Source organism: Verticillium nonalfalfae (genome assembly GCF_003724135.2).
Source record: "Verticillium nonalfalfae strain VnAa140/NRRL 66861 chromosome Unknown scaffold_10, whole genome shotgun sequence".
NCBI lineage: Eukaryota > Fungi > Ascomycota > Sordariomycetes > Glomerellales > Plectosphaerellaceae > Verticillium > Verticillium nonalfalfae.
Genome location: NW_021167235.1, coordinates 257,192 through 283,510, shown reverse-complemented (window position 1 = coordinate 283,510; position 26,319 = coordinate 257,192). Strand labels below are relative to the sequence as shown.

At 53.7% G+C, this 26,319-nt stretch overlaps 10 protein-coding genes and 1 non-coding gene across 11 annotated transcripts; 6 read left to right on the top strand and 5 right to left on the bottom strand.

The window, feature by feature from the left end:
- Positions 1-2,682: 2,682 nt before the first annotated feature.
- D7B24_000301 (uncharacterized protein) lies at positions 2,683-3,578 on the top strand (the record flags this gene model as incomplete). Its single annotated transcript, XM_028634560.1, has 2 exons — positions 2,683-3,055; positions 3,184-3,578. The coding sequence occupies 2 exons, from the start codon at positions 2,683-2,685 to the stop codon at positions 3,576-3,578; spliced, it is 768 nt and encodes a 255-aa protein (XP_028498262.1).
- Positions 3,579-4,037: 459 nt separating this feature from the next.
- On the bottom strand, positions 4,038-5,705 carry D7B24_000300 (uncharacterized protein; the record flags this gene model as incomplete). Its single annotated transcript, XM_028634559.1, has 1 exon — positions 4,038-5,705. The coding sequence occupies one exon, from the start codon at positions 5,703-5,705 to the stop codon at positions 4,038-4,040; it is 1,668 nt and encodes a 555-aa protein (XP_028498261.1).
- A 64-nt stretch (positions 5,706-5,769) lies between these two features.
- D7B24_000299 (uncharacterized protein) lies at positions 5,770-7,623 on the bottom strand (the record flags this gene model as incomplete). The annotated part of the gene is made up of 5 exons (XM_028634558.1): positions 5,770-6,213; positions 6,277-6,403; positions 6,451-6,738; positions 6,809-7,292; positions 7,356-7,623. 5 exons carry the CDS (start codon positions 7,621-7,623, stop codon positions 5,770-5,772), a joined length of 1,611 nt encoding a protein of 536 aa, XP_028498260.1.
- Positions 7,624-8,986: 1,363 nt separating this feature from the next.
- D7B24_000298 (uncharacterized protein) lies at positions 8,987-9,922 on the top strand (the record flags this gene model as incomplete). The annotated part of the gene is made up of 1 exon (XM_028634557.1): positions 8,987-9,922. The coding sequence occupies one exon, from the start codon at positions 8,987-8,989 to the stop codon at positions 9,920-9,922; it is 936 nt and encodes a 311-aa protein (XP_028498259.1).
- Positions 9,923-10,534: 612 nt separating this feature from the next.
- On the top strand, positions 10,535-11,735 carry D7B24_000297 (uncharacterized protein; the record flags this gene model as incomplete). Its single annotated transcript, XM_028634556.1, has 5 exons — positions 10,535-10,598; positions 10,675-10,823; positions 10,879-11,250; positions 11,307-11,480; positions 11,535-11,735. The coding sequence occupies 5 exons, from the start codon at positions 10,535-10,537 to the stop codon at positions 11,733-11,735; spliced, it is 960 nt and encodes a 319-aa protein (XP_028498258.1).
- Positions 11,736-12,231: 496 nt separating this feature from the next.
- On the bottom strand, positions 12,232-14,065 carry D7B24_000296 (uncharacterized protein; the record flags this gene model as incomplete). The annotated part of the gene is made up of 6 exons (XM_028634555.1): positions 12,232-12,813; positions 12,882-13,284; positions 13,351-13,402; positions 13,807-13,828; positions 13,890-13,909; positions 13,969-14,065. 6 exons carry the CDS (start codon positions 14,063-14,065, stop codon positions 12,232-12,234), a joined length of 1,176 nt encoding a protein of 391 aa, XP_028498257.1.
- Positions 14,066-14,546: 481 nt separating this feature from the next.
- Positions 14,547-16,309, top strand: D7B24_000295 (uncharacterized protein; the record flags this gene model as incomplete). The annotated part of the gene is made up of 2 exons (XM_028634554.1): positions 14,547-14,685; positions 14,745-16,309. The coding sequence occupies 2 exons, from the start codon at positions 14,547-14,549 to the stop codon at positions 16,307-16,309; spliced, it is 1,704 nt and encodes a 567-aa protein (XP_028498256.1).
- A 330-nt stretch (positions 16,310-16,639) lies between these two features.
- On the bottom strand, positions 16,640-18,499 carry D7B24_000294 (uncharacterized protein; the record flags this gene model as incomplete). Its single annotated transcript, XM_028634553.1, has 5 exons — positions 16,640-16,966; positions 17,021-17,341; positions 17,397-17,795; positions 17,849-18,116; positions 18,171-18,499. 5 exons carry the CDS (start codon positions 18,497-18,499, stop codon positions 16,640-16,642), a joined length of 1,644 nt encoding a protein of 547 aa, XP_028498255.1.
- A 779-nt stretch (positions 18,500-19,278) lies between these two features.
- D7B24_000293 (uncharacterized protein) lies at positions 19,279-21,105 on the top strand (the record flags this gene model as incomplete). Its single annotated transcript, XM_028634552.1, has 5 exons — positions 19,279-19,390; positions 19,475-19,783; positions 19,843-20,243; positions 20,307-20,605; positions 20,670-21,105. The coding sequence occupies 5 exons, from the start codon at positions 19,279-19,281 to the stop codon at positions 21,103-21,105; spliced, it is 1,557 nt and encodes a 518-aa protein (XP_028498254.1).
- Positions 21,106-21,291: 186 nt separating this feature from the next.
- Positions 21,292-21,363, bottom strand: D7B24_000292. Its single transcript has one exon. It is a non-coding gene; the product is annotated as a tRNA-Glu (tRNA).
- A 1,844-nt stretch (positions 21,364-23,207) lies between these two features.
- Positions 23,208-24,789, top strand: D7B24_000291 (uncharacterized protein; the record flags this gene model as incomplete). Its single annotated transcript, XM_028634551.1, has 4 exons — positions 23,208-23,294; positions 23,361-23,496; positions 23,556-24,231; positions 24,291-24,789. The coding sequence occupies 4 exons, from the start codon at positions 23,208-23,210 to the stop codon at positions 24,787-24,789; spliced, it is 1,398 nt and encodes a 465-aa protein (XP_028498253.1).
- Between the last annotated feature and the right edge of the window lie 1,530 nt (positions 24,790-26,319).

Genomic DNA, 26,319 nt, shown 5'->3' with positions numbered 1-26,319 from the left:
CGCACGGCAATGTCTGACTCGGGATGTCACGAGAGTGAGAAGATTGCTGAGCATTGTCCAGGGTCTCAGAAGGCTAGGCCATGGAGCGGAGAAGATAAACTGAGCTGGGTGTCAAGCCGATATGAATACGAAGGTTCCGGGTCGGGAGCCCCCGAATGAGCACCCCACGGCGACTTCCATAGTGTCGCCCCCTCCTCCCCGTGACATAGCTTGGCTGCATCGGGCTCAGAAGGCATCAAGAGGTCCATTATCGAATCCATCCGGTGCCGGTTTGCCCGGCACCATCGAACGTCGCGGGCCCCGCAGACAATCCCGATGAGCAGCACAGGGCTGTCACCAAGTCTGGTTTCTGGATTCATCCTCTGCGGTGTGTTTCAGAAGAGACAGGGGAATGTCAAAGAAGAATGGGGGTCACACGCTTCGCAGCAAGCTGGCCCCCTGTAACAGCATGGGAAGACACAGCCTCGATTCCAGGCTAGCCCTCCCCGAGACTGAAGCGTCCATGTGGGCGGACGAGTGGTGGGGCTTGGCATTAACGTGCGACCCCCGTCACAGCTGTTGGTGAGATTCGACCTCACCTAATCTGCTCTCTCAGCCAGCAGCTAGTGGGCGTGCAATCGACGTTGGTCGCCAGGATGCCCGTGTCCCCAGGCTCCCATGCATCCGATGCCGACGATGCGAAAGCGATGAGCAGATGGGCCGGCCGAGAGATGGGAGCAGAAAATTTCTCCCATCGTCTGACGTTCACTGGGCATGACATTGATGATGTATCAATCTAGATGAGATGTGGTGCTTTGACAGCGACACATGGGGGGCAGGGATGGGACCTGAGGAACAGGTGAGGAGGGAGATGCTCTGAAGTGAACCCCAGGAGACAAAGACAACAGCACATTACAGCGCACTTTTAGGTTTGAGAGGCCCAGCTCAGCTCAGTCAACGTGGCTGAAAAATAAGGATAACCCTCACTGTAAGCTTAAGGTACGCTCCCGAAAGGCCAATAAGCTTATTCAATGCCCAGCGCTCGCCTAGAGCTTGGTTTCTGGCCTGCCACAATCTTCCGATTTCCCCCTCCCCCGGAACCCGAACAGGTCGCTAAAGCCGAAAGGATGCAAGAAGGGGCTCAGTTTATTTCTTCTGTCTGTTCTTCGACAACAGACCTCGCGGTTTGATAGTAATTACCGATGATAACCCCCTCCCCTCCCCCTTTACCATGTCGGTCTGCTTTCCCACCGGTCTTTCGGCAGAGCTTTCGCCCGGATTCCAGGCCCCCTCGCCAGAAACGGCAAGCTGGTTGAGATAACAGCCAAAGGGGGCACCGACAGTGCAGACTCTCCTTCCAACCTTGTCCCGTTGGCGTTCGCCTGTGAAGGCGCCTTGGGGGGGGGGTTCACCGCGTCGAGCCGCCAGGTCACAGAATCTGCAGCTTGAAGCAGCACCAGACTGGCGTCGGCAAACCAAACGTGGGTCTTGGCGTGTTTCGACAGGCAGCTTAGCGGCACATCTCCAATCATTCGGCCAACGTACCTGCAGTGGCACGCATCTAGCGTCCCCGACCCCGTCTTCATTCTTCCCAGGTCTTTGTTTTGGGTTGAGAAGACCTCTTCCCTTGCTCATTTCCTTCCAGAGAGATCCGGCCGCCGGATGTTGTTGTGATACTGGACTGAGGCCACCCAGCTCAACCAACACTGAAAGCTTGAGCACAGCTGACCCAGCACCAACAAGCAAAGCTTTGCCACCCAATTTCCATCAAACCGCGACCAGGTGGGCTGTTCCAGGCGGGCGTCATGCGAACAGGAAAGCACAGGTCAAGCTTGCCACCAAGATCAAAGTCTGGTCCGATCGAGCAACGTGCGAAGCATGGATCCCAGGAGAGATGGCTACTCCATCGACCTTCCATCCTGTCATCTTGTCTGTCACTCTGTCATGCTGTGTGTGGCTCATTCCCAGGCCCATCGCATTGGTGGGCTCTTGCTGATCTGACTGCACAGACTCGACAGGCCCTTCCACTTTCCCACGACCTCTTTTCGGATGGAACCGAACCATATCTCGACTGAACGCGGCAGTGGGGCCGAGCCTGCTCCACCCCCTACTCGATCGCTCCGGACGCAACAGGCGAAGACATTGTGTGTGCCCCGTAGATGAGGCCGGGGGTCCTGGGTCGGAGCTGAGAAGCTTGACCGTATGCTTGACCTGATGCTTAGCTTGTTGCCCCAATATTCGATGCTTGATGCTTGATGCTTGATACTGCTTTTCCTGGCTGCATGTAGTGGGCCTGCCGTAACCCGACGCAGCCGTTCCTGGTCTGGCCTCCCCCTACCTCTCTCCCTCTGCATGGGTGTTTGTTCGTGTTGGAGGTGCAGCTCGCCAGGGAGTCGATGAAGTGGGGTGGCGACCGTGATCGCGAACTGGACCCCCTCCTCTGGTCTCCTTTTTGGGTAGACAGTCGGTCTAGTTGTATAAGAAGAAGCCCAGGAACGTCGATGGCATCACTTTTGCCTCCCTCTCCATCTCATCACACTCATTCACTTGACTTTCACTCTTTCGCTACTATCCAACTCACATTCATTCTTTAGCCCAGGTGGTTATTCATTCGCTCAACTTGTCCGATACTTCAAGTCCAATTCTTTCCAATCACCAACCACACTCACTCAACCAACAAAACCCCCGAACCCAACCGACAACATGAAGTTCTCCGCTGTCCTCGCTGCCCTCGGTGCCGCCGTCGCCATCGCGTCCCCCGCCGTCAACAACGTCACCCCCAACACCGTCGGTGCTCTCGAGCGCCGCGCCGCTTTCCCCATCCCCGCCTCCAAGGGCTCCGTCACCTACAAGAAGGTCCAGACCATCAAGGGTGTCTTCGACGGTGGCCTCAAGACCTACGGCCGTGGCGTCAAGTGCACCGGCCAGAAGGAGGGCGGTGACGCCGATGCCGTCTTCATCCTCGAGAACGGCGCTACCCTGAAGAACGCCATCATCGGCGCCGACCAGATCGAGGGTGTCCACTGCAAGGGCGCCTGCACCATCGAGAACGTTTGGTGGAAGGATGTCTGCGAGGGTAGGTCTCCAGTCTTGTGCGCCACAATCCCTAACGCCACACTCTCACCGAACGCCACACTGTCGCAACACACACTGTCACAACACTACGTACAAACTCATGATACTAACGATTCTCTCAAAATTTAGACGCCTTGAGCATTAAGGGTGACGGAAACGCTCTTATCCGAGGAGGAGGGGCCCAGTCTGCTTCTGACAAGGTTATCCAGCACAACGGTCTCGGAACCGTGACCATTGACGGCTTCACCGTCGTCGACTTCGGCAAGCTGTACCGCGCATGCGGTAACTGCAAGAAGATGGGCCGCCGCAACGTCGTCATCAAGAACGTCAAGGCCTACAACGGCAAGCTCCTCGCCGGCATCAACAGCAACAAGGGTGACGTCGCCACGATCAGCAACACCTGCTCCACCAGCGTGAAGAAGGTCTGCACCGAGTTCAACGGCACCACCCCCGGCAACGAGCCCAAGGAGATCCGCTCGGGCCCTTCTGCCTCTTGCAAGTACACCACCGTCAAGGCTTGCTAAGCGACTTGTCGCTGTCTTCTACTTCGTCGAGTCGTGCTTTCGGCACGCGGGCGTAGCTTTCGTCAAGCTGAACACAACACATATCTAGGTGGAGAGTGAGAGATTCTTCTGGTGACCCAAGCCTTCGCTGTGCAAGGGCTGTTTAATTCAATTCTCCATATACTACTCATAAACAAGTGGAACACACTCTGAGATCCTCGGTGCAATGCAGTGATATTTGTTGTTTGGCCATATGATCTACCGTGTTGAGCTCGATGCTAGGGCGAACCCTGACCACGTAGACCATCCAATATTGACCTGCCAAGAAATTTATGATCAGATGATGCTTAATTCTTTTGTCATGCAGACCGAAATGTGGTACTGAAAAGGAAATTTCACTGATTGCCGTGTTACTGGTGCTTGCAAATAACTCATACAAAGAATTCCAACCCCTAAACGGACAAGGCTAAACCGTACAGACTATGCCTCCTCCAACTTCGTAGCCTTGATTACGACAAATCGCCCCGCCGCGGCCAGGGCTCTGAAAACATTACGCAACACAGTCGCCTTGGTGAAGCCAACACTCCCATCGGAGTGATACACCCGTATGGGGAGATCACCCTTGCCCTTGCCCTTGCTTTTGCCCTTGCTTTTGCCCTTGCCCTTCTCGTCTTTGCCGTTGTCGTCGGTCGACGGAGCACCGGGCCCTGCTGCCACTATGGCAGCAGGGACGGCAATTGTCAGGTCACCAAATATGACCAGGCCGGACCTCTGGCGCGTCAGGAGGAGATTAAGACGTGCAGGCTCGCAAACAAAGCCGGGCCCCGACTGCCGATTCGTGCTCATGACCACAAGAACAATATCTCCCTCCTGGCCCTGGAATCCGTCAATAGTTGTTGCTCGGGGCATATGGACCAGCGATGCCGCATATTCTCGCGACTTGCGCATGGTGGCGATCAGCGCGACATTGCTGAGGTAGGGTGTAAGCAGCACGAGATTGGAAGACGTGATGCCAGGTCGGACCTTGAGGAGGTCAACGGCAAAGTCGAGGGCAATCTTGATCTGATCCCTGCTATACTTTGACCCGGTAATCTTGTCGACAAAGACCGAGGACCCTTCGCAATGTACAAAAATAGGTTGCAGGGTGCCAGACGGAGCAGGAACAAGGTTGGGATACTTTGCTCGAGCATACGACTCGAGATCCCGGCCAACAGCAAACTTGTCAAGAGTGACGTCGCAGCACGTATCGTAAGCAAAGGGGACCTCGGGGTAAATCTCCTTCGCGGCCATGTCAAATAAGCCGCATCCCATGCGCAACTGGGTTTTGAGACGGTAGACGGGCAGGCCGGTTCCCATAAGGTACTCGAGTGCTGACAATTTGCCGTCGGCAATGAATCTGTGTATGAGATTGCCCTCCGAGTCCTGTTCGTCACCTGTCATTACGGCGGGAGGGAGCTGTTTGTCGTCGCCGGCGAGAAAGCAAGGAAGTAGAGAGTTGCCCCAGACACAGGCGAGATCAGCGCGGGTCATGCTTGCCGCTTCATCGATGGCGATTCCACGTGCCACACTTGTCCTCCATTCCCTGCAGACGTCATCCGTAGCCATGGACGGGGTTGCGCAAACGATGTCGGCCGCTTCGATGACAGCCTTAAGAAGAGCATGTCCGGCGTCCTCCGGCAAAGCGCCCGACAAGACGAACTCGTCCCAGCCTATTTCACCCTTGGCAACGGCGAGAAGAGTAGAGTACTGTGACCTTTCTTCGATGCTTGCTCGCAGTCTGAACAACCCTTCGCTGTCGTCAGGTGTGAGTTCCCTGACGCCGACGGCCCGCGAGCCGAGCACAGCTAGCAACCAAGACGAGATCGAGAGGTGGAATCGCCATTTTGAGGTCTTTGCGATGGGTATTCGCGGACTATCGCTCTCGGGGATTGGATAACGAAGGAGGTGCATGACGGCTGCAAACTCGTCTTGCATCCTGAATGCACGGACAACTAGCCTGTGTCGCATACGAGTTGAGTCTTCTTGTTGCTTGCCGGCATTGTAGCGCTTGCAAACACTGCTTGTTGTCTGATCCAGGCGGTCGGCGAAATTGTCGACAGCCACGTTGGTTGATGCAGAACAGAAGATTCGGTATAGTTTGGCCTGCATGCACAGTGTTGCAGTGGCGATGGCTGTAGTCTTGCCAAAGCCAGGTCCCTGAATACGATCAGCATCAACTTTGCCATAGATTTTGGTGAAGCTGACTCACAGCAGTCATCATACCAAGTCCGAGAGGGCGATGGCTCAGGTAGCCCTTGAAGCGAACTCGGTCTGTGGGAAGGGCCTCGTGAAGCAACGCATTCACATAATCGACGTCATCGATGTCTACAAAGTCGACGACAGGAAGCTCGCGTAGTTTTGGCAATGGTTGTCGCTTCGGGGGCGTGGCTGCCAGGCCTGAGGTAATGTTGGTGGCGGGATCAATGCCTCTCATCCAGTCCCAGAAGCCAGTGCCGCGCATCACTGCTCGGTGCAGGCTCATCTTGTCCGCCGCCTCCTCTTTGCTCCCAGAGACTACCGGATTCGTAGACTCGGCCATTGGTTCGAAAGCCTTTAGTCCGACCACCTTTCTCTTGTAGTCGGTGAGTCCGGAATCAAAGCGAAGAGCCGCGATATTCTATTTCTCTGCTCCTTTCTTCAAAGCGGCATCGGCTTGCGAGCGGCCAGCAAACGTATTGACGTTATAGTCGTCATCACCCTTCTCACTGCTATTGGGTCGGCGCGTCTTCAGGACCACCTCGTGCAAGGCTGTCGGATGATCTGTCAGAATGCTGATTCTCTGCGGCGCTACGATGATTTCGCAGTTCCTGGGTTTGTCAGTAATGATCACAATGATCAAGAAGGGCGGTCATACCAGATCGCGGGGTCTTTGTCGTCCGTATGCCTGAAGAGAACAACTTTGAGCGTAAGGTTCTTGGCGAGGCGGCGCCAAGCAGAAGCATATGCATCCCGGAATTCTTGAGTGAGTGGGACGATGATGTAGAACTTCTTCTCATAAGCGGGATTAATGGATGAGTCGAAGGGGACAAAATAGACCGGGCCAGGAGTTCGACTGATCTCTTCGGCCGCCTGGTCGAGCCAGATAACGTCTTGGACGACAGACTGTGTCATCGCCGTGAGGTGACTGTTGTCGTCTTTGAAACTATTGATATCATGTCATTAAGATGCCTTGCTTTGGTTGAGGATATGGGGATGTGAAATATTGAACTTACAACCGACTTGAGATATACGCTTTTTCTCCTTTGAGATTGCGGGACTGTTCTTCGTAGCGTTCTCGGTGCCACTCGTGGTCTGTGCCATAAGGGTATTCAAACGGCGGTGGCAGCTTGTCGATGTCCATCATGGCCTGGACATCATTGACGGCAGCAGCGACGGTAAAGGAAAACCTGGTCTGGTGCAAGAATTCCGGCAAGGTCATGCCATTGATGAAAGACTCGTGCCGATTGATCCAACCCTCAACCGTGGTGTTCGAAACGTTGGTGAAAGGCACGCCGTAACCATGGATTGTAGCCTGGGCGTTGTCTGTGAACTGAACGGATACTTGGCAGAGCTTTGAAGCTGTCGAGCCTGGGAAGCAAGCCAGGACCTCAGGCAACGAAGGCTGGACAGTATAGGTGAAGTGACCGCGAGGGAACTTGACAACGATGACATGCCTATTGGTCGGCACAACCGCACCGCTCTTTTGTTTCATGTCGACTGCAGAGCAGAGAGAGAAGGTTAAACAATGGTTTGACAGCTTAGTGGACGGATGCAGCTTACCATGTTGACAAATGCCAAAGCCGCTTTGCTCGTTGAGATCTGTGCTCAGGAGGAAACCGAGCTGAATTCCAATGAAGGAGTCAAAGTTTGATGATCTCCTTACGATAAATCGCGCAAAGCAAAGTTGTTCGCCCTCGACGGCTGATATGCCATTGATGATAATCGGGTTACTCGGGTCATTGTCGACAAGGGCACAGTCTTTTGAGGCGTGAGTGTAGCTGACCGTGACAGAGTTGGCCTGGGGGGCGCCAGTCGATGATTGAGACATGGCGAATGTTTGCGAGGTTCCAACACCACTTTCCACTGATCAGTCTGTCCAACGGAATGAATCGTCAGAGCTTTTCCCGATAAGATTTCAAGCGGCGAGCCGATGAAAAAGAACCACAACCTGACGGAAGTGGTACCTATCAGGATCAGAAATTCCGATACCAGTACCGATGAGTCGCATCTCAGACTAAACTACCGAAATGCAGAAAAAGAAATACACTGGACCACGCCGGATCTAATGAGAAACACAGTGAACGGAGGGATCTGAGTTCTTCGCAGACTGCAGGAATTGCGACTCTCATAAAATGCCTAGGTGTGTGTTCCTGAAGAAGGGAAGGAGAAGGAGAGAAGAAGCAACTGGAAACTTTTGTGGCAGACGGAGTTCAGGAAGGCGCAGAAATCAACCAGCAGGCAGCAACCTATTCAAGTTAACAGCCTGGGTCTCATAGACTTGGCAGCGCACAGCTCAATTTCGATAGATGATTAAAATGGAATTGACTCAATCTAACAGCTAAGATTCTTGCTACAAGAGGGCATGAACAGACAAATTGATTGTGACGCCGAATTCTTATACCTCTTCCAGCATTGAAGGGGTAGAGTGAGTCAGATCAATCTTCCTGGGTGACATGATGTTGCAACGGCTCTGGAAAGCAGCGATGATCAACAAATGTACCATTAACGAATCATGCGAAAAATGTTTCATAGCATCGCGGGTGGTCTCGGCTGGTTTGAATGCTTTGGGACGAGGCTGGCAGACGATGCGTTTGAATGTGCGCTTGTCGTTAGGGAACGATGTTGCTGTGTAGCTGCAAACACCTTGACATTTGTTCTATGATGTATGGACGTTCAATAGTGGTAGAGGGAGTCACAGCTGCTGACCACAGAGGATGGAGCCAGAAATACGCTCGGACAAGTGGCAGCAAGAGATCGCGTTCACGTGGATGAACATTGACATCATCTTCTACTATATATACATAATTAGGTACTACATGAATTACCATGTAGATGCACTAACAACTCTCCTCCCTTGCGTTCCCTAATGTCGCAATGAGTTAGGGTATGTTTGAGACTCTGTCCGCTTCTCTGTTTACGAAAGCCGCAGGCTCAAGCCATGCCGTACTTTTAGGTCTCTCAAGCCAAACCTTGTCGGAACCGAACCCGAACGCGATGACGAAGGGGCTTAGCACGCAGTGAGAGCTGGTTCCAAAATGGGGCGCGGTGACAATAGTGCTGACAGGCTGACGACGGTGCCGAAGTTCCGATCCAGCCTTATGACGGCGAATATCCTCCAAAACTCGAGACCTGGCGACAGGATTGGAAGAATCTTTCGTCTTCACCGATCAAGAGAACACACCTCCGAAACAATGTCGAAAAAGGCACAAGAGAAGAGCGAGCCCCTTGACGGCGGCGAAGCAGGATACGAACCACCTCCCCCAACCTACGAGTCAGGTGGCCCAAGCCAGGACACCACCACTCCCGCTGTCACCCCTCAGGCCGAACAGGGAAATCCCTCTCAACAGTCAGACCAGGGTCCAACCGCTGAAAGGCCATTCAATTTCCCAGCGCCACCATCGTACGCGCCAAGCTCAGCTTCAAGGCAGTTCATCGTCGTCCCGCAGCAGAGCCCGGAGCCGGCGTCGCCTTTCCTCCAGGCCTATGCGCCGAGTCTCCTGGCGCGCGGTATCCCGTCGGAGTCCTGGTTCTCATTCCTCGACACGCTATCTGCTTTCCTCGCGGCCAAAGTTTCGGATCGCGCCCTGAGCCACGCCGGCGACGTAGCTAAGCAGCTCGGCAAGGGCCCCACCAACAGCTTCAAAGGCGTCTATGCCCACGCCAAGAACGTCGGCCGGGACATCACCAAGCAGGCCCGGCGCGGGAATGTTGTCGGTGCCACGGTCGGCGCCGTCGGCGGTGCCATCTCCATCCCGCTGTCCGCGGCCTTCAGCGTCATCGGTGCCGCGGTGTCGATGCCCGGATCAGCTCTCGCCGCAGCGTCGAAAAAGCCGGCATCGCAGAGGGACAGGGCCGCTGCGTACCTTGCTGTCGCGAATAAGGACTGGTTCCATGCCAGGGGCCTGGACGCGGCCATCGTAACGACAGTTGAATTGGAGGAACTTACGGGCACGTCGATTCGTGCAATTCTGGCTCCTCGTTCGGGAGATGAGAAAGAAGCCAAGACGGTGGAAAAGCAGCTGGCGGCTTTGGAAGGGCCGTTTGCGAAGCTCGAGATGTTAGGCTCGGGATTTCCCCGCTTGGAGATTGCTAACGAGACGCTCTGGGTCGTGTTGAACTCTGTATAGCTATCATGGCTTGCGCCCGGCAGTTGAGGCGCCCTACGCTCTGTGTTCTATCTTGCAGTGCAGTATCGCAATGAAATTACATTCACTGTCCAATACGTGGCGTACGATCGGCGTACCACCGCTGTATTGAAGTGTACCATAGCCCACCGTGTCCACCGAAACACCCCGAGGATTTGGTGCATCGCCCCCTGGCCAAGCGGTTGGTTCGCCCGAAACCTGGGGAAGTGCTCAACAGTGATGTCGGTCTCCCCTGTCGAGAGGGTGCCCTCATGGTTCTCCTGTTTTCTCCGTATCATGATCGTTAATGGATCGCTGTTTTAGCGATTCAGACACCCGGTGAACCGGGACCGACTGGTGTGAGGGGCCGGCGATTCCGGCAAACCCGGGCACCATGGCCAGCCGGCACGACGGCAAGTATGTTTGAGGGGCGATAGTAACGTCACTTATAGGCTCAGCCTATTTGACAGTACTCGAACATATAGGTTGGCAATTATGCTACAACGGAGGTCTCCCCCAGACCCTTGAAATCGCTGCAAATCCGGGAACTTGACCAGCTGAGGTCCGAAATCACAACACCTTCATTGTCATTTTCATATACATCCACGTTTCACAATGAGACTCATTATCAGGCCAGACGATAGCTCTTCTTCTGCCTACGTCGCGGGGTATATATTGGGTATGCACATGGCCTCTACCTTCCATCTTGCAGTTTCTATGGCGAGCCTTCAGCACTGTCTGACTGCCGGACGTAGATCGCATTCGAACGTTCGAACCTACCCCAGAGAAGCCTTTCGTACTTGGCCTTCCCACGGGAAGCAGCCCGACGGCAGTATATGATATATTGGTATCAGAATATAAAGCCGGCCGCATCTCTTTCGAGAATGTTATGACATTCAACATGGTGCGTCCGAACTCAGCCAGCGCCCCCGATCCTTGTTAATAATCGTCCATCATAGGATGAGTACATTGGTATTCCCGAGGACCATCCCGAGTCATATCATAGCTATATGTTCAAAAACCTCTTCTCCCATGTGAATATCAAGCCTGAAAACGTACACATCCTCAACGGCAATGCGTCCAATCTGGATGAGGAGTGCACACAATACGAGGCCAAGATCAAGGAAGTCGGTGGTATCGAGCTGTTCTTCGGCGGTGTAGGTCCCGATGGGCATATTGCGTTCAACGAACCTGGATCCAGTCTGGCTTCTCGCACGAGGGTCAAGACATTGGCCATGGATACCATCCGCGCTAATGCACGTTTCTTCGACGGCGATATTTCGAAAGTCCCCCAGATGGCGCTGACTGTAGGCGTCCAGACCATCATGGAGGTACGTCAATCCTGTCTTGCTTCTGCCTCTGCTTGTTCGCTGAATGAAAGCTCCAGGCCAAGGAGGTTGTAATCATTGCCAACGGCGCATCCAAAGCCTTGGCGCTGCAAAAGGCTGTCGAAGGCGGTGTCAACCACATGTGGACTCTTTCTTGCCTTCAGCTGCACCCATACTCCATGATTGTTGCGGATGAGGATGCTTCGTTGGAGCTGCAGGTTAAGACTGTTAAGGTAAGAACTCCTGATTCATAGTCATGACCTAATTCTGACGTTCTGCTCTTGCAGTACTTCAAGAGCATCGAGAAGGTTGGACTTGGCAGGGGCTTTGAGCAGAAACTTCCTCTGCGGCTTCGAACATGGTCGCTTGCTAGCCCTCCCCAGACCCCTGACCTCAAATCACCAGGCCTGGCTTGGGCTGACGATCACCTGGTTGAGTTGACCCCGGACAGCATGTCATCGAGGATCGGGACGTGGCCTAAAGTCTAAGCCCTCTGTGAAGTAGGCGCCAGACGAGAATTCTATAGAGGTTATATCTTGATTGAGGAGTTGGCGTTGTACTATCCCGGATGTCCCTGGACAATTTTGGATATTGTTTACCTAGATTGATAAGCACGGCACCTGCGATAAGGCTGGGTCCACCTTGCGTTTGCAACGACAAATGAAAGTCGGAATACCGCATATGTCCAGAAAGAGTTTCCTCATTGCAAAGGACCATCCAAAAAGGACATGTCAAAGCCTGCGTCGAGACTAGACTGGTTGAATATGTACCAAGAAGTGTCAAAGGTGCCATCTGGCTCAAAGCTCATGGCATCGCTTATCTGAGGCGTGCTCAGCCCTTGCAGTTTCGTTTCTAGGCGGTTGGCTAGAAAACCATGGAGGTTGGAATTGTGTTCGTGGGCTTCCCGGAGCCTTCCTAGGTGAACTCTTACATTCTCGAGATCTAATGTGCATTCGTCAGAAAATCGTGCATCGCAAGGTGTAGCTACGGTGCTAACTGACCATCAGGCTCACCCACGCCGCCATCGACCCCTTGGATCACGATCAATGCCGCCCACGTAATCATCACAAGGTCAAAGTTGGACCATATAGACGAGTCGGCCACTTGCAACTTGACAGCCGCCCGAGCGGAGACTAGAAGCTCGTGTTGCTCCTTGGGTGTTGTGTTGGAGAACAAGTCGCTACCGCGGGCTGGGAGGTAGATTGAGAGAACCAACAGGCGGTGGAGGACGTATTGCCGGAACGTGAGCTTGCTCTGGTTATCTGCCTCCTCATTACGAGCACCAAATTCCACCAACCAGTCATCAAGTTGTCGGGCCCAGTCCCTGATGACGGCGGCATCAACACCACTGAACGACGATGAGTCGGACGTTGTCGGAGTATCGCTCGTGAAGCAAGCCCAGATGGTGGGCAGGCCCCTGCCTGTAAAATGGGTCAGGCCTGTGTGCATCATACGTGACAGCCTGTAGAGTTGGTCTTGCTGAGCTATGCGGAGGCGGGGAAATGGTGCTACCACTGGGATCACAGGGCATGATAGATGAATGGAGGCGTGTTCCAAATCTACAATCTGTAATATTCATGAGCATGAGTTACCACTGCCAAACGCGTGACATCGCGTTATCGAAGGTGGCTTACCTGCAGGCCAGTAAACAACCTCTGCCACTCTAGCGACTTCTCATCCATATGAGGGGGACAATGCTCAAGAATCAGGCGGTATGCGACAGAGATCCATATCCCTGTCTCTTTGCTGACGCCCTCCCGAAGGAGACCAGCTAGAATGATCCCCAGGATTGTCTGAAATGCCCATTCTTCGGCCGCGCTTGGGTCTTTTGGCACCTCTCCGATCTCACTGGAGGGCATGCATAGCTGCGCAATGGCATTGCACAGGACAATGAAGTACTCAGCAGCATGTACAACCACCTCATCTGACCCCCTCATACTTGAACAGTATAGCATCGCAGCTAGCATCAACGGCGTTGGTGATGAGAAGGTCTGTTTGGTGGGGAGAAAGTGCAGCCCGAGCATTGTGTCGTGAAAGCTGAAAGCACACTGGATTAGTGCCATGATGAAGTGATCTCATAGATGACGACTTTTAATTACTCACCTGAGCCAAAGTTGCTTGATCAGTGGTTCTTCCCACAGCAGTGAGGTGGTGCCTGCAGAGCATGTATTCTTGAGCACCTGAATGGCAGGCCGCAGTGGTCGAAGGGAAGAATCCTCAGGCTCCGGACTTCCTAACATAGTACCGCTTTGTGTCTCGTTGTGGCGGCCATTCTCTCCTAGAGCATTCAACCCCACATGATCTTCGAGCCTTTGTAGCCGACGAAGTATGCTCTCATTAAGCTGTGATGATCTTTCATTGCGATGGGATGCATCACCGGGAGTGTATCCTTCGGTGTACGCAGCGGCCTAAAGTCCATGTGCGTTCATGTAAGAAACTTCTGCATATCAAAAAAGGCACGAGGTATCGTGTTGGCGATATTCATGAGGGCACATACATTAGCGCGAGGCACAAACACACAAGACACGCCGGTTCGCAAACACCTTCGACATGATGGACCCTGGTCAATTCTGCATTTCATCTGCCCGATCTGGTCAGACCGCGTGGCAAAGAACGGATTATTTCAGCATCGCAATGCGAACCTTCTGACGTCGACAATTCACTGGTGGGCCTCGGTCAGCATCATTTGCGAGGCTGGAATGGAACTTGGGCCTGCCTCACCACAAGCTTTCCGCGACTTCACCGAAGCCTGGGCCTCTGGAACAGCCCCAATCACAGACGCATCCTGGTCGCTGGGTCCCAGTGGAAGAGGTGCCATCGCTTGGCAGGATTGTGGATTGCGCGGGGAACGTGAACGTGCAAAGACGATCGCGTACTGCTCAAGTCGGAGGAGCTGCCGGTGGTTTTGCAAAGACTTCGTTCTTTTCTCTCCGGTTCGGCCGGGTCGTCCACATTTTAGTCTTATTGCTCGGTGATGAGCTCGGATAAGAATGACTCGGGCACCCGACGGTCGAGCACCTCGGCTCGCCATTGGGTGGCAGTTGATTTACGCCTATCTTTGGGGCCGGGCCGGGTTTGCCGGGTCTACGTGCTTACAGGCGGATTCTCCCTGATCACATACAATTAAGGGAATGGGTAGGAGCCTATCAAGAAGGAAACCAGCACAGCATGGATGAGGTAGTTGGCTTGATGGAATGGACTGAGTTGAGACCTTGCGACTTTCTCGATAAGCCTCCTTCGAAAGGCTCCTCCATTATTGCAACCTACCTGCGCGGTTGGATGCCTACAGGCTGTTTGTGATGTCCACCGCCAAGCATCAAGATGGTGCCACACAGCAGCCCCTAGACCCAACGGTAAGGGCAGAAGCCATTGCTCAGCACTTCGATGTGTCTTCTGAGATCTTATCAAGAGGCACTGAACATTTTGTCAAGCAACTTGGTATGCATCGTCTATGATTGTACCCGACTGGGTTGTAGTTTCCACTAACACCCACCTAGGAGACGGCCTCTTACAAGATGGCACGACACTGCTTCAAGTTCCGTCATATGTTACCAAGTTACCCAATGGATCGGAGAAGGGTGTTTCTCTCGCAATTGATCTGGGTGGAACCAACCTGAGAGTTTGCTCTGTCGAATTGCATGGCGATTCCACTCATACTCTTACTCAGTCCAAGACCGCAATCCCCGCCGACTTGATGACGTCGAAGACGTACAAAAGCCTCTTCGATTTCATTGCAAGGCACACCGAGACGTTCATGCAGAAGCACATGCCCAAGCAGCTAGCTTCCTGGAGGCGGATTATTATGGATGGCAAAGTTACTGATGAACTTCGACGACAACACCTTCATTCCCTGGGATTTACGTTCAGCTTCACTTTCGACCAACATGCCATCAACAAAGGCACGCTGATGTACTGGACCAAGGCTTTCAGCATAGAAGATGCTATCGGGCGCGACCCGTGTGCTATGCTGCAAGAATCTCTCGACAGTCTTCACCTCCCGCTTGAAGTAGCAGCTCTTGTCAACGACACGGTAGGGACGTTGGCCGCTCGTGCATATGCCTCGCCTGGCCATTCGGAGACTTTACTGGGTGCCATTTTCGGCACAGGAACGAATGGCGCCTATGTGGAAAGAATTCAAAATATCAAAAAGCTGCATGCACAACCAGAATTCTCAAAGGCTGACTCGGCGGAGTTCATGGCGCTCAACACAGAATGGGGCGGGTTCGACAACGAGCTGTCGGTTCTGCCCATTACCATTTATGACGAAGCTCTTGATGGCGCCTCAGTGAACCCCGACGATCAACACTTCGAGAAACGCATCTCGGGACTCTACTTAGGGGAGATCCTTCGAAGGGTTGTACTGATAGAGATGCAATCTACCACGCCAATTTTCAAGATGACGGTGCCTTTGACATCCAGTCTACACTTACCGTACTCAATCGACAGCTCGTTTCTATCTGCCCTCGTTCGGGACCAAAGCCCAGGTCTTGAGAGCGCCCAGGAGGAGATAGTGGAGATTCTCGACGCCAGTCAAGTCTCTGTAAAGGATGCTGCGGCGCTACAGATTATCGCAGCATCAATCGGACGGAGGGCTGCAAGGCTATCTGCGATTGCTATCGCCGGCATCGTGGTCCAATCAGGCCGACTAAACAACAGGCCAGAAAAGGCCGACGTCGCTAAACGACCGGTTGCACGAAAGTCCCTTCTTGCGCGTCTCTTATCGAGTTTCCACAGAGCCCACAGTGCGTTCGTCCGCTGTGTTCGCCGTTGGCTCGTCAAAAGCAAGGATGAACCCAAAGCCACCGACGAGGAGGTATCAGACTCGGGCTATGCCAGTTCCGTTGACCAGGATGAACCGTCACAAGAGGAGGGCATTATTGACATTGGGGTTGACGGATCGCTATTTGAGTTCTTCCCAGGCTTTGAAGCTCATATTCGAACTGCGTTGAAGGAAATTCCGGCAATCGGAATAGAAGGCGAGAAGCTCATACGAATGGGCGCCGCGGCAGATGGGAGCGGTGTGGGAGCAGCATTGATCGCATGGGCATCCACGAAGTCGTGATCGTCGTGTACGGCTTTCGCCACAACTAGCGTGACTACATAAACGTGGATGAATAAATGATAGACCTTCCTACGAAGGGAAAACAAGTTGAGATTTACATTGATACTCGTTGAAACATATCTTGACACTCAATGTGTGGCACTTTGTGTTCAGGGAGGCATCGCTGCCGAAACATACCTAAGATGAGTCGCTCATCGCTTCGTCACAAATAACAATGGCAGTCACCATATCATCATGGATTGATGGCACACAATGTAATTTCGAACATCGATTACTATGTAAAGGCGCAGACACCTATTCTCATTTATTCCTCGGCATCAAGTCTGCGGTTCACAGGAGATTGACGTCGAGGACAATGTTCGGTACTCCGACAAACCCCGGAGGCATCGAGTAGGTAAAGTTCCAGAACTCAAAGTCGCGAAGAAGAGAGTCGCTGCCGCCATAGGCGCCAGCGAATGAAAGACCATAAGTCTCGTTCACGTTGCCCGAGACCTCGACCTTGAGACCCTGGACGTCCTCCCAGCCCCCAACGTTAGGCTTGTTGGCAAAAGTGGCGACAACAAGGCTGAAAATAGAGCTGGCGGTACCGTAGGGGTACGTTAGGCTCAGCTTGTTAGGGCTGACCTCGACGTCGAGAGCCTTCTCAGTGGGGTAGAGCTAGAAAATGTTAGTCCTGCAATTGAGAACAAGAGAGTCTGTACCAGGTCTTACAGAGATGAATGCGATCTGGCTGCCGGTGTCCCACTGGATGACGGCAGGGTTGAACGCCTCCTGGTTCCTTGCTGGGCCGCCGATCACGATCTCGTCAAAAGACTCAGCGCCGATAGTGAGCTTCTCTGACAGCCAGGTAGTGATGTTACGAGGAACATTATCGAATGGAGGATATGTGGCTGTGGCTTTGAACGTGTGCTCCCCCTGGAAAGTTCCGAGCTTGGACACAATGTCTTCGGGAACCAGGCTTTTATGCGCATCAGCGAGAACGGCAAAAAGGGGCGCCCAGGCGTAATCAGCCGCGTGAGACATGACTTGAGGCTGTGAAGGTCAGTTATCTGTTCGGCCAGACAATCGCGAGCACGATTCGACCTACCTTGGAAATCAACGAAGAGTTCTCCTTGCCGATCAGAGTCCAGAACCACAAAGCCATCAGGCTCACGTAGCGGTTCATGTCGTAACCGTACGAACGATCCCAGGGACCAGCCATGTTCTTCATGCCAGGGTGCCAGAGATCAGAAACAGCCTTCCAGGTGTGCTCGATCATGCGGGGGCCGTTCTTCGTCATGACTGAGTCCTCCGGCAGATACTTGCTCCACAACACGAGGCCGAAAAGGGACACACCCGTGTAGGTTCCCGAGTTGAACTCGGAAAGGGTGTTGTCGAGGTTGAAGAGATCGATGATTTCCTGGGCGTACCTCTCTCCGGACCTAGTCATGTTGCACTCTTTAAGACGGCGGCCGGTCCAACCAGAGACAAACGCGCGCATGATAGACTTTGGTCTATGTGTCAACAGAGTGCCCGAAAACGAGACTGCATGTTACTTACGGGATTGCTGTATGCGGGATACAGGTTGTCTTTTGTCTTGTCCAGATTTCCGAAGCGGTATTCGTCGCCCTTGGTAGCGTTGTATAGCGACTCAAGGATTAGGCCCTGAGTGCTGTTGCTCACTAAATGGGGAAATTCCTCCATCACCATGACCAAGGTGGTGCCAACGAAGCCGCGCCAGTTGGGGTCCCAAGTACCATAAATGGATGGGGGATACTGGGGAATTCCAACATAAGGCTCCTCAGGCTCCTGCTGGTAGTTACCGAACCTACAGTGTGTCAGGGCCCATAACAATATCACAAGATCAGGACCATTGACTTACCACTCTTCCGACTCGACCCTGTACTGGCCATGGATGGTATTGGTAATGATCTTATCGGCCTCGGCAGCGTCATTGCCTTCATTTCGAGCCAATAGACCTAAAGCGTACCAGACAGAGCTTCTAGTCTCGTGCCGCAGAGCAGCAGAGTTGCTAAAGTCATACAAGTAACCGGCATTGGCGTCGTAGTAGTCGTCCATCCACTTCATAGACTCCAAAAGGAGGCCCTGCGCTTCAGGTGTCAAAGACTCAACGTACGACGAGGCGCCTGCAACAGTACCCGTCAGGGCCACCAGAGCCCAGGGGACCATAAGAGAAAGAGACGAACGCATTTTGGCAGCTTTTGACAGGAACCGGAGAAGAGGACTATGGAACAGAGTGCGGTGAAGCGAGCTCGGATGCTACGTCAACCAGGGGCATCATGGCTTCAAATACCAACGACGATCGTAACCAAATAGGTTAAACTGTCGTGTGCGTCGCCTGGTAGTATCGTCGGCACCCCACAATTACCAAGAATCAAGGATAAAGCCCATATCCGTGATTGTGGGCCTCGTCCCAACCTTCCCCGCAAGAGCCGCCGTCATCGGTCATTCCGGGGGGAAAGAGGTCGTGTTTACTTGTTGTAGAGGAGTATCCTCGGCTCTGGGGATCCACGCGATGTGACCCGACAATGTCACAATGTGGGAGGTCGGAGAACTGCTTCACAGCAGTTATCGACCCGGTCCGGGTTTGCCGGGTACCCCTCATGCCCAACCATCCCAGATAGCGGCTCCTCATGGGACGACCCAGATAACCCACGATAGGGGTCTAGGGTCCAGTGGGGAATGAAACCAGAGTTGGGTCCATAGACCTGCTCATTATCTTTGCAGACGTATCACGCGACGATAGAGCTAAGTGTGCCGAACATCCGGCACACGACACTGAGTATGGGGTCGGTGAACCGGCACAATGTTTGACAGCGCGACCTGTCGGATATACTCGTTGAGTCAACTATAACTCCTCCCGTGTGCCCGGTTTCTGCTCATGGCCTAAGGAAGTATTCCACAAGGTAGAACCCCAGACTCACACCCCTGCCTCCACAACAGAAAGCCGAAAGTGTGCGATAAACCTGATGAGTTCTCCCGACGGCAACATCGTGGCGGCGTCTAGTGTCAAAAGAAGTTTGGAGGCGACCGACATGAAGGAAACGGTAGACGCCGATGAGCTCCGGCTCGCTCAAATGGGTAGGTTGGCCCTTGTTGCGACTTTGTGTCGCATCGTGATACACAAGACAAGTACTCTAAGCTCTAACATTGATTGGTTCAAAGGCCATACCCAAGAACTCAAAAGACACTTCAGCACCCTCAGCCTGATTGGCCTTGCTTCCACGACGACCATTTCCTGGACCGGTCTGGGTCTGGGTCTGATCACCGAGATTGGAGCTGGCGGCCCGGGCGCTGTCATCTACGGCTTCATCCTCGTCACAACTCTGCAGTGTTTCCTCGGTGCTTCGCTGGCCGAGTTTGTCTCCTCGTATCCGACCGAGGGAGGCATGTACCACTGGATCGCTGCTGTGGCGCCACGGAGGGCCACCGGTCCCCTAAGCTTCTTCACAGGCTGGTTCAGCGTGCTTGGCTGTATGACATGACATACATGATGCGAGGAAACGCTGTTCACTGACAAATTTTTTTTAAAGGGATTTTCACCACTGCTTCGACAAACATTATCTACGCCCAGATTCTCATGGCACTGATTGCTTTGTACAACGAAACCCTTGAAATCAAGGCTTGGCAAACTTTCATCGTGTATCAGGGGCTAAACCTGATCACTGCCAGCATCGTCATGTTCGGCAACCGCATTATTCCCGGTCTGAACAAATTCTCCTTGTTTTACCTCCAAATCGGATGGCTCGTAGTCTTGATCACCGTGGCGGCGTGTGCACCTACGCACCGAAGTGCAGAGTTTGTCTTCAGGACATGGATCAACAATACCGGTTGGGAGAACCAGGTCATCTGCTTCATCACCGGTCTCGTCAACCCTCTGTACAGTCTGGGTGGCTTGGATGGTGTCACTCACATCACCGAGGAGATGCCCAACGTAAGTCGCCCGTGAGTAAAAGGTATCACAAGAAGCAGACAGCTAATTCCCGTCTTACACCAGCCGTCGCGCAATGCTCCTCTTGCGATCGCAATCACCCTGATCATTGCCTTCTGTACTGGCATCACCTATCTCATCACCCTCATGTTCTCTATCCAGGATTTTGACGCACTTACCACCAACAACACCGGCCTGCCGCTGGCGGAGCTCTTCCGTCAAGTCACGCAGCACGCGGGAGGCGCGTTCGGCTTGACTTTCATCTTGTTCGTCGCTCTAGGCCCCTGCGTCGTAAGCTCCCAATTGAGCACAGGCCGTGTTTTCTGGGCCTTTTCTCGTGATGGCGCCATGCCGTTCTCCAGGATGTGAGTCGAGTCGCTCCCAATGACATGGACAAGGGCTTTGTCACTGACTTTTTTCCTCACCTAGCTGGGCCAAGGTGCACCCTCGACTTCAAATCCCTCTGAACTCGCAGATTGCCGTGACTACAGTCGTCGCGCTCCTCGGCTGCCTCTACCTCGGATCGTCGACAGCCTTCAACTCGTTGCTTGGCACTGCCGTTACGATCAACAACATGTCCTACATGGTTCCGATTCTGACGAACCTCCTCACCGGTCGGAGAAACATGCATCGTGGCGTTTTCCACATGGGCAATAGGATCGGCCCGATCGTCAACACAGTCACGGTCTGCTGGCTCACATTTGCTATAGTCTTTTTCTCGTTCCCCTACGTCCAGCCGGTCACTGTCCAGAACATGAATTATACTTGCGTCGTCGTTGGGGGCCTCGTAATACTCATTTCGGGGTGGTGGTTCCGGGTGGGATCCGAGTATACTCAGACAATGCTCAAGGCGAAGGAGGAGTAGGATGGGACGGGGAATCGAGAGCTACTGGATGGATTTCATACCATAACAGTCAGTTTCAACCGTTGGGCGGCAACTCAAGGCACTCAATTTGAGTCATCACAAAATCTAGGGCTTCAAAAACTTTCTTAACAAAACAAGATCTTGCCGTGCGGTTTCTAAGTATCGTAGCGAACAAAGGCAAAAGGTTTCCGAACCAGGGAATCGAACCCTGAGCCTGACGGTGAGAGCGTCAAATGTTAGCCATTACACCAGTTCGGATGGTTGACAATCGAGTCAGAGCATCATAAATATATCCTATGATTGCACTGAGCCTCACTTCATTCCTTCCACCACAACACACGCCACACTCTGCGATACACACTTTCCAGTTGGACTGGATGATTGAGATTCTTCTGCATCGAGAACGAGAAGCAGAAACGGTCATTTCCCTTCTAGCTTAAAGCTTCATTTGGGCTGTGTGGGGTCGACCGTCGGGACGGGTACCGCCGCCCCTCAGACAGAATCGCAAATTTGTCCTCGGAATAGTCTGATGTCGTGGGACTTGTCAGGCGTCCTGGAGCTCTGGTCGCGACTGACGTTTTGTCCCGCCCTCGAACTGGACTGTACAGACCGAGCCCGTAAGCTTCCGTCGCAGACGGTGAAGGTTTGCTAGGTGATACAAATGTGAAGGACTGAGGGAGGTCATCAGTAATCACATGGGACACTCAACTTCCCATGCCATGTGCGATATGATCCGGGTCGTGGGCGCCAGGACCAGCGGCAATTGGCCTACGAGCACTGTCTTGCTCGGATTAAACGACTGCCGAATGCCTGGCAGCTTCTTCGTCGTTAGCTAAGTTCCAGCCTCCTCAGCAAACCACAAAGGCCAAGTCGAAGACTAGCGATCCACCGAGATGATTGCCCGTCCGAGAACCTGTCAGCGGGCGCGCCCCCAGGGCACCGGTTCAATAATGACATGAGGGGTGGGCGCGCACGGTCGCGACAGCTGGACTTGTCGCGAGTCATTCTGGGGGAATACGCCCCGAGGGGCTGAGAGGCAAGGCGAGAGCTTTTGGTACGGGTAATTCCTTCATTTCCACCTGCTTGGCTTCGCGATAAGTCGTCTCGCGAACAACGGAAGTCGTTCCACACTGGCTATTAAATGATCCTTTACTTGTCAAAGGGTCCTCCATCCGCTTCTGCCGCTTCTGCTTGACTCTCGTGGGATGCTTGCCGCATCCACATCGCCACCGCTTGTCAAAAGCCACCGCATGGTGAACGACTCGTGCCTGTAACCGACGACGGCGCTGTCATTGTGTTGGTGGATACGATCGATCAATTTCAAATGGGACCACCATGCGTTGATGGGGCATGATGTACTCGCTTACCCCTGAGAACTGTCGATCCCTCCTTAACGTTTTCGCGAATCGCTGTGCCGGCCGCGTGGGAACAGCAAGGGCTGATGATCTGGGTACCAGCCGACCGCCGGCCGGCCGGAGAAAATCGCGAGATGCACAGAACTGATGGCTCGGTCGCTTGGTGAGCCGTGAGACGATCCTTACGCTGACAGTGCTGCGAGCCATGACCCGTCGGCAAGTCGCCTTCCCTGCCTCCCTTCCCAAATCCCTAGTTGCCACGCGAGAATTGCTCGCTACAAGGTCCAAATGTAGGTGCCGAGGACGCCTCCTCGTGAAGAAACTCCGCCATGGGGACGAGCTAAGGCGTCGCTTGCAGATCGAGGCTCAGGCCCAGGCACTGGCCCATGGACTGCCAGCCAACGAGAGCCATCTCCACTAGATACGCCATTAACGCCCTTGCTGGGCCTGGCAACCCTCCGTCCGATGGTGTCAGACTTTTGTTAGTTGGTTTGATCTGCCTGTCTTGGGACACCACCCGACCCCGGAAGACGGACTCGACTCCTAAAAGCCCGATGTCCTCCTCCCCTTCTTCCCGGGTCGCGATTCATCAAATAAGAGTGACGCCCAAACCTTCCTCCCAAACGACGGCGATGGTACAAGCAGGTTGAACCCTTCGCCAGCCAGGAGTTGAATTGTGTTCATCAAAACCGATCGTCGCGAGGTGGACGACATTCTATCCCGCTTCAAGCAACGTCACTCCCCACCATGAGGTTCTCACTGACAGCGCTTTGTCTGGTCATTTGGTGTACGTTGGCTGCAGCCCAAAACACTGCCGATCTTCCGGCCTGCGCAGTAAGACCACCTCCACACTACAGCCCTAGGTTGCGTCACGATGCTGGACGACTAATGACTCCGTAGACATCGTGTCTCGGCATTGCTCTTGAGCGTTCTACATGCGCAGGTACTGATACCGCGTGTATCTGCAAGGACAAGACACTGCAGGCCAGCGTGCAGGGTTGCGTGTTACAGTCATGTACCGTCAAGGACGCCCTAGGTTTGACCTCCCTTGACGTGATCAGAGGTCAATAACATATACTGACCAACACCATCTAGTCACCCAAAACTTCACAGCGACCTCTTGTCAAGCTCCTGTGCGTGACCGCTCCGCCAAGTTCAACGCCGTTTCCATCTCCCTCGGCGTGATATCAGCCACCGTCGTCGCTCTCCGAATCGCCTACCAGCATTTCGCAGCCCCGACGAGCCTGGGCCGCGATGACTGGTTCATCCTACTTCTCCTCTGCGTCGGGCTTCCGGGAACGTTTCTCAACTCGTTCGGCTTCGTGACGAACGGCATGGGCAAAGATATCTGGACCGTACCCTTTGAGAACATTACGCGGTTCATCCAGTTCTTCTATATCCAGGAAATTCTCTACTTTGCCCAGATTGCCCTCCTGAAGACGTCCATCCTGTTCTTTTACATGCGCATCTTCGGCCATACCGACATCAGAAAGTTTATATGGGGCACCATGATCTTCAATGCCGCTTTCGGCGTTGTCTTTATTTTCATCGCCATCTTCCAGTGCAAGCCCATCAGCTATTTCTGGACCTCGTGGGACGGAGAGCACCAGGGCCATTGCCTCGACATCAACGCCATCGCCTGGGCCAATGCCGGCATCAGCATCGTCCTCGACTTCTGGATGCTCACGCTGCCCCTGTCCCAGATCAGGACCCTGAAGCTGCACTGGAAGAAGAAGATTGGCGTCACCCTCATGTTCTGCGTCGGCACCTTGTGAGTCTCCCACCTGAAGCCCTCCGAAGCCAGGGTTGCTAACGATCCTTTCTCCAAAGCGTCACCGTCGTCAGCATCCTCCGTCTGCAGACCCTCGTCGCCTTTGCCAAAACGCACAACCCGACGTGGGATCAGTTCGGTGTCGCGAGCTGGTCCACGATTGAGATCAATGTCGGCATCATCTGCGCATGCATGCCGGCCCTGCGCCTCATCCTCGTCCGCTTCTTCCCCCGCATCCTCGGCAGCACCCGCCAGGGCACCTCCGACATGGCGCGCTACTACGTCAAGTCTGCCAGTAACACGGGCAACCAACGCAGCCGCAGACACTTCGGCACAGAGTCGCACGCTAGGAGCAGCAACCGGGATCGGGGGGACGCCGAGTCGGCGTCATCCGACGGAGCGGAAGGCGTGTCAAAAGGCATCATGTTCACCAAGAGTTTCAACGTCGACTTCCACGACGAGACGCGGCTTGTGCCGATGAAGTCTTTGGACAGCCCTCCTCCTCCTCCTCCAGATCCGACGCAGTCCAAGCCACAGGGCCCGAAGGACAATTGGTAGTGAAGCTATAGATTTCTGACGAAGCATACGAAACAATTTAATTGTAATTTTCTTAGGACTGCTACAGTTGAAGGCAGAACCACTCGTGAATGTGAATATTATCAGAAACGAGAAGGTAGCTTCCAGATCTTGATGAGTGGCACCAACTCTTAGGGCCAACGGAATTCTGCGCACGCAGAGGCGTCTTCCTGAGGACATTAATCGGAGTTCAAACTTGACCGCTTGGCTTCGCTTCAGGTGGTCAACCCATACACTTGGCAGAGCTTCGATGACCATGTCCCGTGTACTAGGCACCTCCTTCAGATCATCCATGATACCCGCAGACGTGGAAGGGCGGTAATTGGGGAAGAGGCTTCCAGCCAGATCCCGAGAGTTCAAGGAATATGCAAGTTTACCGCCGGCTGAATGATATATTGCAGTTCATCTGTCCAGGGTTTCCCCTCCCAGATGCCGGATGCACCAGCAGCAGCGCCTTGTTTGAAAGATGTATGTTGACTTCCAGGATCTACTCTTCCAGCTGCTGTGATCAATGCGACCAGACGATCATCATAGCCTGACAACGTCGTTCTCAAGCTGGCGATTCATACAAATGGTTCGTCTCGCCTTCTTGCTTTGTGATTGATAGAATTACACACCATGACCATGTATCTGAGGCCATCAGACACGTTCGCAGGCTTGACAACGACATGGCAATGGTCGTCACTCAATACAGGTACTGAGTGTGAGCTATGCCGGTGCCAAACACTTCAAACCCGGCTACCATGTCAATCCTGATACGCGCAGGCTACACAGCACCGCTGATAAAGCCCACAATGGCCGTATACGAACGTAAGGCTCATTTCCAGGCCCTGGCATCTCGATTGAGTCAAGCTCGTGACTCGGGCTGCGAGCGCTAGCCATGCGTCAGCGTCTGGAGACCCTTAATGGCCCCAGTATAGCCTGTCGAGCTTCCCGAAATGGGCGTCGTCTTTTACCCGGCCTCCTCACCCGGGCAGTCGCGTCTCCCAAGTTTGGGTCGCGCACTCTATGTATACATCACGAGAAGCATCATAAAGTGGCCTACAACTAATAAGGCCACGGACCAGCCCTCCGCAACGCGCCCAATCTGCCACCGCTCGCCCGCCGCTGCAACCCCCGGGTCGTCCAGCGCTTGGCAGCTGGGGTACAGCGTCACATCGCACCTCGGGCATTTCGACTTTTCAGCCTCTCGAGCGCCACTCTTTCATTTTCAAGTTCCGAGTGCCGTTGAAATAGCCGGGCAGATGCCCATGTGCGTGTGTCATTGTCGGGCCTGGTGACTGAGGCTCTGAGCTGTCCGTGACAGGGGGCTCTCTTTCGGGTGCTTCCCATCTACCCAAGACAGGATGCGGGGTTTTAGGCTATTTGCCGATGCCCACGTCCCCCTGCGCCGTGATTGTTTGCAGGATATTCGTCGCCTCTTGGCCCATGAGCATCATGCATTCTGTGGACGCATCTCAACATCCAGCTTCGGCGCCGCCTTGCCATCGCTAACCGGGTGATTCGTACCAC